This window comes from Thalia democratica, chromosome 3 (genome assembly GCF_965202585.1).
Source record: "Thalia democratica chromosome 3, ktThaDemo2.hap1.1, whole genome shotgun sequence".
NCBI lineage: Eukaryota > Metazoa > Chordata > Thaliacea > Salpida > Salpidae > Thalia > Thalia democratica.
This window is the reverse complement of record NC_139167.1, coordinates 72,495,308-72,508,541: the sequence shown is the minus strand read 5'-3', so window position 1 is coordinate 72,508,541 and position 13,234 is coordinate 72,495,308. Positions and strand designations below refer to the sequence as shown.

Below are 13,234 nucleotides of genomic sequence, written 5' to 3'. Positions count from 1 at the left end.
TTTTATTTAAAACCTATCTCCTCCTAAATTTTTCAAGCAATCTTCTTTAAACTTTCACAGTCTAATCTTTATACAATAACAAAATATTTTATGTTGGACTTTAAAAATTTTTCTTAAAATTTTTGTGGAAGAATTTTTGTAAAATTCATAAGTATTGTTATTTTCTTTTAATATAAGGAACACTTCCTGAAAATTTGAAGATGACTGCTTAAAGAATGAAGAATGAGATAAATTTTTAGTGAATTTAAAAATTTCTAAGATAATTGACCCCAAAAAATTTGCAATCCATACGTTTGTATCTGAAACTTTTTACAAAAATTAAACTATCTCAAAAGTCTAATGAAATTTTTTAATTCTATAAAAACTGGCTTGTAGTTTGTACTTAAACCTTTCATATTAATGCCAAAAATAATTTTATGTAAAAAAAGTGTTTACTCCCCTATGGCCTTAACCAATTTTGTTGAAGAACTTGTTTTTTATTGATTTAGCAAAGATAAATGAAAATCTCAAAAAAATTGTAAAAACTCCGGATGACTAAGGAAATTTAAGGTCCTTAGTTTTACAAATATAAGAGTGCCAATACTGCTTCAATAGTCATATTGAACTTACCGAGTTTTATTGCTCATGTCAGAGTTGCCACACCTTCTAGACAACATAGGATTTTTTGAAATTTTTGAAAACATCAAGACAACTAGAAATATTTTGAATTTTTAAACTCAGGATGACTTTAGCAGTTTTAAATTTTTATCAAATTTCAGGGAGTTTTAATACCTCTGGCCAGATTATTTTCTGAATTTAGAATGAGATTTAGTTGATCCAATTTCAACACTTTGTTATTTATGTAATTAGTTTTGTACTAGAACAGGACTATTATTAGTTTTAAAATTATTATTAAAGTTTTTTTTAGCCTTTTTGTTAGTCCTTCACTCAATTCTTTATTCTTAGAAATAAAACTGTTGTTTTTGTTTTAAATCTGAAATTGATTTTTATCATGATTAAAGTTTATATTAAACTGTTTAATTAAAATTGAAATTAATGGTAGTGAGTTTATATGAGTACTTTAGGTGTACCATTAAAGTTAATCAATTGAATTACCAAAATAAAATTATTTATTTTATATAATAAGTTAGTTACCATGGTTACATAAAATCATCTACATTTTTTTTTCAGTCTCAACTGGTTTTGGCTTATAGCGTTATATTTATAAATAGTACTTCTCAAAAGTTAAGTGAACATATAATGCAAAAGCATACCCATCCAACTTTCCTTACATTTAAGTATAATAAATAAGTATAAGTAGCTTGCTCTGTGGCAGAAGTTTTTTTTTAAGGATTTGAAAAAAAACTTAGGATAACTCAGGAGTCAGGACAGTTTTTTTGACCCTGTTTAAATGATAAAATAAATATCAATAGCATTTAAACATGCAATAACTAAACACAGTGTTTATGACTACCAATAATTTTAAACCACATAAATTTAATATAAATTTATAACAAACAAACATACAACAATGGTATTTGAGAAGAGCAGACCAAACAAGGCAAGTACTTAAAACTATAAAAAAATAAATTATTTTAAATCAAACAATTATGACTCTTGTAATGTTACTTCAAAATTAAACAATATATAAGGACATTGAAATGAAAAAAACTGGTTAAGTGTTTTTTGTTCACTCAAGAGTCTTCAAATAACAGAAATCAGATTTATAAGAAGTTTGATTTATATTAAACATATAAAAAATGACAAATGAGACTTATGGACCAAACTATATAGCATAAGTCTAATACTGTGTTTTCTAACTTAAACAATAAATATTTAATAGTTTTTTTTTCTAACTAATAATCAACATCTACAGAAATAGATTATACATTTATAACAATCAAGTAAAAAATGGGATTTGAGACTTGCGGACCAAACGAGGCCATGGTGGTATCTGGTTGCTTCCACAGCCGACCTGTCATGATACCCGGTGGTTCAATATGGGTGTGGCCGGGCATCCAGCAGCTGCAGAGAATTTCACTGAACACCATCACGCTGAACATTCAGTCAACTGAAGTGACCACCGCTGAGGGTGTGCCGATATCGTGCATAGGGGTGGCACAGGTAGGAATTTGTAACAAAAGTGTTTATTATGTAATAAAATTCTACACAACAATGTTTTTTATTTAATTGTAATAAATTTTCTTATATAATTTTTATCAATCAAGTGTCATTAAGTTTGTAATGAAATATTTATTTGTTTTTTTGTATTTACAACCATATGATCATTTATCAAATACATTAAAAATTTGAATGACTTTGCTTACCATGCTTATAACAGTTTGAGATTTTTAAGCTATATCACAAAATGTATTGGGGTGTTCACAAGGAGAAATTTGCATTTATTTTTTTGTAACTATTGTGTAGCTTAAATGATAATTCATTTTTGTTTCTATTAGGTACAAGTTATTGTAAAAAAAATTGTTCATTATAAATTGGTAGTATTTATAATTTTAGCCACAAGATTTCTAGTAAAAATTTGTTATATGTTTGCAATAGAACTTGTATCAGTCCTTAGTATTTAATTCACCAATCAAAAAAAAAAAAAAGAGTAGTGCAAAGAAAAATTTACCTTGTTTTAAATGGACCTTATTTTAGTATTATTTTAAAAATTAAAAAAATGTTTTGAACTTAAAAAATAGATGCAATCATCAACATAAGTAATTAATTCAGCCACTAAGGAGTTATCTAAATAATTTTTGTATTTTATCAAGGTGAAAATACAAGGACAGTCGCAGGAGATGCTTGCTGCAGCCTGCATGCAGTTTCTGGGTAAATCCGAACGCCAGGTACAGCAAATTGCATTGGAAACTCTTGAAGGTAAAATATATTGATTGATAATTACAAAAAATGCTTATTTTTTATTTAAGCAAAGTTTAACTCCTTTGTGTGAATTGTGTAAAAATTTTTTGAAAATGTAAATGGTTCTACAGACTTAAATAACTAAATATGTATATAAATCTTTTATATCAGCTTTAAAATGTAGCTTAGTTTTATTTTTATATAGAGTTTAATCATGAAAATTCTTTTCAAACTTTACCCTATATTTCTTGCACTACAAATTCTTAAAAATTTTTAAACAAAACTTGAATATTACTTCCAAATTATGATGCTACAAATAAAAATAACTTGTTGTAATAACTAGTAATTATTACTAGGTGATATTTATTATGGGCAACAATTAAGCTAGAAATGTAAAGTTTTATAATTAAGAAGTGTAACTAAATGAAAGGATTGATTAGATTTTTTACTAGTGCATTAAATTTATTAGTTTGTTTACTGTTTTCCAAAGATCAAAAAAGTATGTTGTAATATACAAGAACTGGTTTTAAAAGTTTAATTTTCTGTATTTTTATAAAGTAATATACAGACAAAATGATAAATTTTTACAATGCCTAAACAGTAACTAAGAATTACTAAATAATTTTTATGTTTTAAAGTTGAAGTTGACTTTTAATTATTTATAGTATGCAACAACACAAACATAAAACTGTTTTAGAATGAAACACAAACTTTTTGAAAATTATGTTTCATCAACAACTCTAATGAGTCAGCTCAAAAATTTGAACAATTTTTTACAGAAAAAATAATGTTATAACTTATGTTTAAATGCTATAAATTTTATAAAAATACCTAAGTTGCAAAAAACAATGAGTAAGCAATATTTGATTATTTTAGCTCATTAAAACTTTCTATTGATTACTAATGTTCCAATATAAAACTTTAACAACCAAAATTAATAAAAACAAAACTTTGAAAGGTTATAAATATTTAAATAAATGTAATTATATGTAACAGGTCACCAACGCGCAATCATGGGAACGATGACGGTTGAGGAGATCTACCAGGACAGGAAGAAGTTTGCAAAGAATGTGTTCGAAGTGGCATCCAGTGACTTGGTACAGATGGGCATCACCGTTGTCAGTTACACCCTGAAGGACATCAAGGACACTCAGGGGTTGGTTGGGAGTATTACTTTTTTATTATTTTATTGTGAAAAAATTTGAAATGTTTCTTGTTTTCAAATTACATATTATTGCTTGACATCTTTAAAGATTTATTGGGAATATTGTTTTTTTATCAAAATACTTGAAATAAGTTTCAAAATGTGTTTTGTGTTACTAGTCATGTCATAGATACTCAAGGTTGAAATATGCATTTTTCAATTAGAAAAATAGTGCTATTTTATTCTAATCATTATTTTAGGCAATAACAAAATTAAACTTAAAATTATTTATTTTTTTAATACAAAAGGTGTAAATAGATTTAAATGAAAACTAGTTAATACCTGTGTAATGTTGAAATACTACAACATGATTTTCTATTGCCAAAATAATAAGAAAGTTATTTAGTAGAACTTTATAATTACTCTTTAATTTTTCTAACACTGCACTTGTTGACAATAGTTATAAAAATACATTTTTACACTAAGTTGCTTTGTTTCTTTAAACGTTGAAAATCTATGGGCAAAAATAGATTATCTTGACTTTAATAACTACTTTTTTTAAATACTTCCTTAAATCCTTACAAAGTTTTATTAAATAAAAATCTACACAGGTACTTGGCAGCGCTTGGAAAGACGCAGACCGCAAAAGTGAAGCGAGACGCGAAGATCGGTGAGGCGAAGGCAAAGAGAGATGCCGGTATCAAGGAAGCCATTGCCAATCAGGAGAGGTTGAAGGTGAGTTATGATTAAAACTATCATTAGTTTTATTACTAAACATACACTATTAATTGAGGAGAGGTTGAAGGTGAAGTTTGTTTTTAATTATAAGTTGTTTATTTTGAAGGTGTGGTTCGAAAAACAAATAGAGATTTTTGTGAAATTTATTGTAACTGATGGTAAGGATTAGAAAAACACGGATATTTGTTATTATGAATATAAAGTTTATTATTTTTTTATTTTGTAGGTGAGATTTGAGAAAGACACGGAGATCGCAATGGCCAAGAGAGACTTCGATCTCAAGAAGGCTGCGTACGATCAGGAGGTATGAAAAAGTTATTTGAAATATTGTTAAATAATTTTAATTGACAAAAAAATACAAAATATGTCTTATATAAAAAATTTTTAAGAAAGCTGCCTAGGATTAAACTATTTAGTGTAACTCAGTATTAAACTCTGATAATTTTTTTTATCTATCTCAAAATCACACTAACTTATAAAAAGTATACTGAAACCTTCAATTTTTTTAACAAAATTAAATTTTTATAGAACTTTCTATTAAAGCATCGATGGCAATCATGTGTAAATAAATGTAGATAACTCGACGAAAACTTACTCTTTTATAAGCATTAAATTTTAAATTTTCTCTAGTTATTGATATTTAAGCAAAAACAAACTATTTTCTAATTTAAAGGTAGAAACACGCAGAGCTGAATCAGAGATGGCTTACCAGCAGCAACAAGCTGTAAGCAAGCAGGCAATCAAGGATGCTGAAATGCAGGTGATTGTCGATTTAGTTAACAATTGTTTTTATCGCTCATAGTTTTTTTCGAATATATAAATTAGTAAAAATGGTAAAATACAAGCAATTAAATTACCAACTAATGGAGTTAAAAAAATTTCCTTAAAAGTTTTCTGTTTTGTTGTTTTAATGTAGTTTAATATTTATGTAAAAAGTCCACTTTTGATTGTATCAAATATTTTTAAATGTTTATGCACTAAAAAGTCATATAAATTGTTTTTGCTTTATCTCTGATAAAAAGATAACTATTGTATTGTTTTATTCAATATTTACTATGTTACTAATTTAATACATAATTCAACACCAAACCAATTCCTATACTTTTCTTAAACTTGTTATACGATGCACATTTCACAGGTTATCATCGAGGAGAGGACAAAGGAAATACAGATTCAGGATCAGGAAATTTTGAGGAGGGAAAAAGAACTGGAAGCTAAAATAAAGAAGCCGGCAGACGCTGAAAAATACAGGTGAAATATATTTGGAATGTGCAAAATAAATTGCAAGTTAAGAAAAAAGCAGCATTAAATATAAATTTATGTTTAATAATTTTTAAATAACTTTTAGAGCAATAGTATTTTACTTATTTCTGTTGAATATTAACACTCATTGCTAAATAACTATGTATTTATTAAAAAAAATTAAACTGTAAAAATATGTAAATAATTTTATATTTAGCAAACTATCCTTCGTTTCGATAAAAATTGCTTTTGAACTTTGGAGACAACAGTTATTTATAATTCTTTAAAATTTATATATAAAGTTTTCAAAACAAGTTATTATACTACAAGACAGAGAGAGCTCTACTAGAAAAGAGCAATAACAATAGCAGCAGCTGAAAGGAACAAGATAACAACTAATATTAAAAAAAAAAATAAAGTGAATAAGATATTTTACAATAAAATAAACAAGACACACAATTCAGCAAATCAGATATATTTCGACCAGTTCTCACCTATAGAGTGCAAAGCTTATTAAAGATAAGACTTGACATTGTAAATGTTCCGGAATGTTTCAATAAAAATAAAATGTTTTAAAATTACAGACTGGAGACGATAGCTGCGGCTGAAAGGAACAAGATCACATTAGAGGCTGAAGCCGAAGCTGAAAGCATCAGAATGAGGGGAGAAGCGAAAGCGTACGCCGTGCAAGCTAAAGCTACTGCTGAAGCTGAACAAATGGTTAGAATTATTTTGTATAAAGAAATAGTAAGGGTTGTTATATATTTATAGTTTACAAGCTAAAGCTACTGCAGAAGCTGAACAAATGGTAAGAATTTAAATAAATAATAAATAAAATGAATTATTATATAAAAATAAGTAGTTCGCAGGCTAAAGCTACTGCAGAAGCTGAACAAATGGTAAGAATTTAAATAAATAATAAATAAAATGAATTATTATATAAAAATAAGTAGTTCGCAGGCTAAAGCTACTGCAGAAGCTGAACAAATGGTAAGAATTTAAATAAATAATAAATAAAATGAATTATTATATAAAAATAAGTAGTTCGCAGGCTAAAGCTACTGCAGAAGCTGAACAAATGGTAAGAATTTAAATAAATAATAAATAAAATGAATTATTATATAAAAATAAGTAGTTCGCAGGCTAAAGCTACTGCAGAAGCTGAACAAATGGTAAGAATTTAAATAAATAATAAATAAAATGAATTATTATATAAAAATAAGTAGTTCGCAAGCTAAAGCTACTGCAGAAGCTGAACAAATGGTTTGTTGATTATTTCGTATAAACAAATTAAAATTAAAGAGTATAACTCAAAAGTTTGCTTTATTAAACAGAAGCCGAACAAATGGTATGAATTGTTTTGTATAAACAAATAGTAAGGGTTGTTATATATTTATAGTTTGCAAGCTAAAGCTACTGCTGAGGCTGAACAAATGGTATGAATTGTTTTGTATAAACAAATAGTAAGGGTTGTTATTTATAGTTTGCAAGCTAAAACTACTACTGAAGCTCAACAAATGGTTTGTTGATATTTGTGTAAAATTAATTAAAATTAAAGATTATAACTCAAAAATTTGCTTTGTTAAACAGAAGCTAAAAAAATGGTAATATTATTTTATATAAATAAATAGTTTGCTTTACAAACATTGAGAATTATTTTTTATAAATGATAGTTTGCTGTGTTGAGGCAAACTTTAATAATCTATTGAAAATGTACACATTTACAAAAATACTTTTCTCAAAGCTATTGCATAGATTTATTTTTCAACAAGTTTTAAAACTTAATTGTTCTGTTGTAATCTATGACGTCACAAAGTCGTTTAGCCTTTGTAGCTTACTAAGAATATCACGTTTTTGGTGTTGAACTTTTAATTTTTTCTTAATATTTTGACATATGTTTCCGAAACTAAAGTTTATACTATACGAGCGCTTTTAGTCTATAAAAAACACTTAGTCAATTCATTAGTAAACTTTTTATTTTAGTTATTTGTTTAAGCTTCTGCAGTGAAAATTCTGAGTAAAATTGATTAAAAAGTATTTTTATAGACATATAACAGTTAGAATCTTTGAACCAACTTTATTTTAGTTTTATTCATGTATGAATAAGTATGTAAGTGAAAAATTTTTCTAAACTATTGAATTTTTAAATTACATCACGACAAAATTCTATTTACACATAAATTGAGCACATTTGATATTTGCTACATCAACTAAAGTTTGGTAAAATAGAGTTTTGCCCATAAATTATTTTTCTATTTAATCCGGTAAAATAAATGTAAGTATATGAACAGACAAAACAATGAGTCTAATGTTTTATATCACAATTAACACAACATATAATTCTTTATAATATTTAAACAGATAAAGAAAGCAGACGCTTGGAAGGAATACCAAGAAGCTGCAATGGTAGACATGGTTCTTCAGACACTACCCAAGGTTGCTGCTGAAATCGCTGCTCCACTTACTAGGTTTGTATACGAGTATTATTATTGTTATGGTTTATACTGTTCTACAAACACTAAATTGCTTGTAGTAAAGTATCTGAGTTGGAATTAAAAAATATATATGTTTTAACGATTCAATTTTTATAAAGATATCTGAAATAAATTTAAGAAATTTCTACCATAAAATTTTATACATAAACTTTTGGATTCAACTGCAAGAAAAACGGCTTTTTAGTTTTCCTTTTATTTTAACAAAGTTTTAGCAGCAGTGCTTAAACGAAAAATATATTTGCTATTTATAAACCGTAGCTACTAGTTATCAAATAAAAACTAATTTAATGCAGGGGTTGGCAAACTCAAACTCAAAATCTGCGAGATACTTTTCAGCTCAAAACATACCTTTTTAAAAACAGTTCTAAAAACAAGTTTTGTGGTTAAAGCTTACTGTTAGGTTCTTGATTAATTATTGATTACTAGTGCTCTACCATTGCTTTTGTTGTCACATATTAAGTTCAAATTATTACTACAAAAATTTAAAAAATTTGCAGCATGCGATCAATTCTTTCTATGAAAATAGGCTTGTAACTTATTAAAAGGCTGCCGACCCCTGTTCTAATGTAAAGACGCTTTCTTGTAAATCTCAAAAAGTGTATACCTAATCAAAAGATTATGAGTCAACGGTTTTCTCTTATATTAATCAACGCATCAATGAAAATTTTCACGTAAATCGTTTTTAGTGACGTCAAAAATCAACACACAATAGTTAAAATTCAAAATTTTGTCAATATTCAGATAATTCCATACATCGGTACAATATTTTGCCATTGTAATTGCAAATTTTAAACCGTCGAAAACGCGGTAAACTGGTTCTCATTCTCTTAAACATCAAATCTGTTTTGCTTAAGCTCGTAAATGTTATACCCCAACAATTTGCAAAACTGTATCTAATTTTTCAATCGATCAAATCGATTGGATAAAACAAAGCGATACTTTATAGCGTAATAATATTAATTGATACATCAAGATTTACAATTAGATATGTTGTTGATAAATGAAAAATGAAGTTAAAGATATAGTTTAAATACTTCTAGCAAATAAGGATCAACCAAACAATGCAAATAAAAAAAAAACTAAGTTTTTTATGTATTTACTTTTTAGATAAATTTCACATAACAAAGAAATGACGATGGTATTTGAAAATTATAAAAATATTACAATGTGTAAATAAGATTAAACCAAGTTTAAAAGCCAATAGATTTAGAGATTTTGTTAGGAGTACAATAAATATAAAATAAAATGTACTAATTTCTATAGTTTAAACCTCAACTGTTATATTTCACAGAGCGAAGAAATTAAAGCTGAAAAAAACTTATTAATAAAATACTTATTAAACAAATTATATCTGAATATCAAAATTAAATAAATTTATTAATCTATCTCATTAACTAGGTACATGTAGTTTTATGCAATAAACAACTAAAAACATATAACTTCAAATTCTAATATTTCTTCACAGAGCGAAGAAAGTTACGATGGTATCCAGTGGCGACGGTGACGTGGGAGCCGCCAAACTGACCGGGGAAGTTATTGACGTGATAGGGAAACTCCCCAAAATGATAGAGAGCTTGACCGGAGTGGATATCTCCAACGCAATTAAGCCATCAGCTTAATAATTTGGTTGGGAAATGATAAGATGTATATGTTTATTTAAAACATTTTGCCTGTCTGTAATATAAAAACTATGATTCTTTAAAAATATTAAGCATTTTAAAATTTTAATGAAGTTTTCAAACATTCGTTAATCTTGACCTTTTGCCTTTTTGCCTGTCTCACCTGCAAGTTAAATATGATATATCATTTAAATAATGTTTTTTTTTTTTTAATTAAAACACATCAGCCCCATGTGCTTTTTGTTTTTTACTGTTTAACCGGATTATTGCAGTTTTTTCTTTTACTTTTTTTTCACCTTTTAAAACGCATCTGTTTTTAAGATTTTTAACACTTTTAAACTGTAAGTTAACAAGATTGCACAAAAAATAATCACTGCTTTTTTTGGCTCTAAAGACTGTAATGACTTACACACACATCAAATATATTGTTTTGAAGTTGTAGTTTTTTTTTTGTTGTAATAACCCTCAACTTTTTTTTCTGTTTCTCAATTGTACATACTACAAGCATGGTGAGTTGTATTGCTAATAAAAGATTAACAAGAAAAAGTGTTTTCTTTTGTACAAAAATCAATACTGGTAAAATTCCATTCAAGCTTAAGTGCTTCAAGTGTTTGTGAAAGATAATGCGGTTAGCATTGAATTATGTAGGACAACACTATTGTGTTATCATTGTGTTACCAAAAAAGTTCAGCTGCGTTGCAATTTGCATACAAGTTTGTTGTTCCGCTTAGGTGAGAATATTTTCTCAAACAACAAATACTAAGCATATTTGTTACAACAAACGTTTGAAATAATATATTTAAACTGTAAAATAATTTTTTTTAAACATTAAAATTACAGATATAAATTGTAAAGGTTTCAACTTATAGTAAAGTATATTACAAAAGATAGAAAACACCTTTATTTTGTTATTTATTGAAGTGTTTAATTAAAATTACATACTTTCTCAAATACTGTTTTTCATGATTAATATAATAAAAAAATGTTAATGTCTACAAATTTTTTTTCGATTTAGGGCTGTTTCATATTATTCAAAATAACTATACAGCAACTATCAATTAAAAACATTGTATCTTCCCCTTTATTAGTTCATACAAACATTAACAAATGAAACTTACTGTTTCCCATACACAAAAGTACTTTAGTATAACTTTAAATGTTAAAACGTGTTAAAACTGCTCCACTGAAGTAGGAAAAGTTTTTAGTGCGCCGTTTGCAGTAGATTTAAATTATTCATTGCATTTTTGCTTGTGTGTGTTAGCTAGGCTCTAGTTTCTATTCCAAATTATGTAGTACAATTGCTGTTTAAGACAGCAACTGTGATTTCAACATACCATAGAAAAAGTCTGTAAACTTTTGTACGATAAATAACAGCTTTTCGGTTAAGGTTGATTAATGAAGTAAAAAAAGCGAAATACCTTTAAACTAAATTGTAAAGTTAAGTTTTACTTTATAACAACACACACATAAGTTTTAAATTTTTATTAAACTAAATGTGAAAAATAAAACTATGACTTATTGTTCCAATTACAAAGTTATATGCTGACAACAATCGTTTACAACTACTTGTCATGATAAAAGGTTGAATAAAAGCTTCTTTCTAAAATTTGTTAAGTACTTTTCTGATTGCTCGTAAAGGAAATGTCGTAAAACAATTGTTATTAGGTTGTCTACAGTTATTTTACTATTCATTACATAAAATTCCTCTCTAGATTTTGCTCTATAAAGTTTTTGATTTCTTTTTATAGAAATTCTTCAGCAAAAGTTTTTGTTCATTTAGTTATTGTTGTGGAGTTTTTAATTTAACTTTTAAACATACTTGTCTAAATTAAAGTTTTTCTTCATTTAGTTATTGTTATTGATTTTTTAATTTAACTTTTAAACAAACTTGTCTAAATTAAAGTTTTTAGTGTTAAGAAAAACTTGAATGTTTTCAATAATAAATAGGCTTAATTAGCATTAAAAACATTTTTTTCTACTTTTGTTTAAGGAAAAATTCAAACTTTATCTATATTTTATAATTAAATTTAATGGTTTAGCCAAATCTTATTAAAAAACTAATGAAAAAGACTATTTAGTCATTTTTTTAGAAAAAGAAAATCTTTAGTTATAAAAGTTTACAATCTAAATACGTTTAAAAGAAGCTAAGGTCTAAGCAAACCATTCTGCACAAATCAACAGTAATACATTGAGCTACAAAAAGAAATTATTTTGTGCGGGTTATTTAAAAAATTAAATTATGTTTGTTGCTATACGAGTGCAATTTAAAATTATTTAAATATGCACCATACTGTTAGATGCTTTTATTTCGTCAATATTGTTTGACTTGCTTCTTTCTTAACTTTTCATGAAGACCATTAGTTTTTTTTTATGTTTTTATAATTTCAATATAGATTTTAATTCTTAAAGCAGTAAAACTTTTGTATGCCTTACGCAACAGTTTCTTACAAAGTTTATTGAGGATTAAGTAAATAAATCAGAAAAAAATAAATCTTGAGTAGTATCCAGACTCTAGTAATAAGTAAAAAATACAAAAGACCAGTTTGTACCAGTATTTTAAGTAATTGTAGTTATTTATTGGATCTTGGAGTTCGGCCGCATCTTAATCGGTTGTAGTCTCTTTTTAACTAGTTTTTGTATAGCATGTACAATTTGTACATTTTAAATACCAGATTTTTTTCATTTAAGTTTAAAACTTCAACTAGCTTGAAACTTAAGAAACAGGACACTTGATATTGGATTTGCGAAAGCAGGTTTTAAGCATTTTACCAAAATATTTAGATTTTTATAGACAAAGTCATACACTTTATCTTTCAAAGCAATATGAATTAAATATCAATTTTACTGTTATAAATGAAATTTACAAATCTTATTCTAAACTAAGCATACCATAAAATAAAATAATAATTTTCGAGAATAAATAATAAAGCTCGAGAGTTTAAGTAATTAATTTTACTTGATATAATTACTCTGTTACACAATTCTAATTTTTACATTATTGTCTGGTTTTACACAAAAAAGTATAAGCCAGAAAAATCATTCGATATCTTTCAAGCTGCTCAATAAACAGAATTTTTTTATTGTTTATTGAACAAAAAAAGCGCTCAAATATTTGGTTCAAGGACCTGGTGTACGAAAAACCTTTCGGTTATCGA

General features: G+C 26.4%; 1 protein-coding gene across 1 annotated transcript; it reads left to right on the top strand.

The window, feature by feature from the left end:
• Positions 1-1,859: 1,859 nt before the first annotated feature.
• On the top strand, positions 1,860-10,619 carry LOC145832689 (flotillin-1-like). Its single transcript, XM_082939994.1, has 10 exons — positions 1,860-2,103; positions 2,754-2,859; positions 3,838-3,997; positions 4,597-4,720; positions 4,950-5,027; positions 5,397-5,483; positions 5,862-5,974; positions 6,550-6,685; positions 8,327-8,433; positions 9,926-10,619. The coding sequence occupies exons 1-10, from the start codon at positions 1,891-1,893 to the stop codon at positions 10,077-10,079; spliced, it is 1,278 nt and encodes a 425-aa protein (XP_082796120.1). The 5' UTR covers positions 1,860-1,890; the 3' UTR covers positions 10,080-10,619.
• Positions 10,620-13,234: the final 2,615 nt, after the last annotated feature.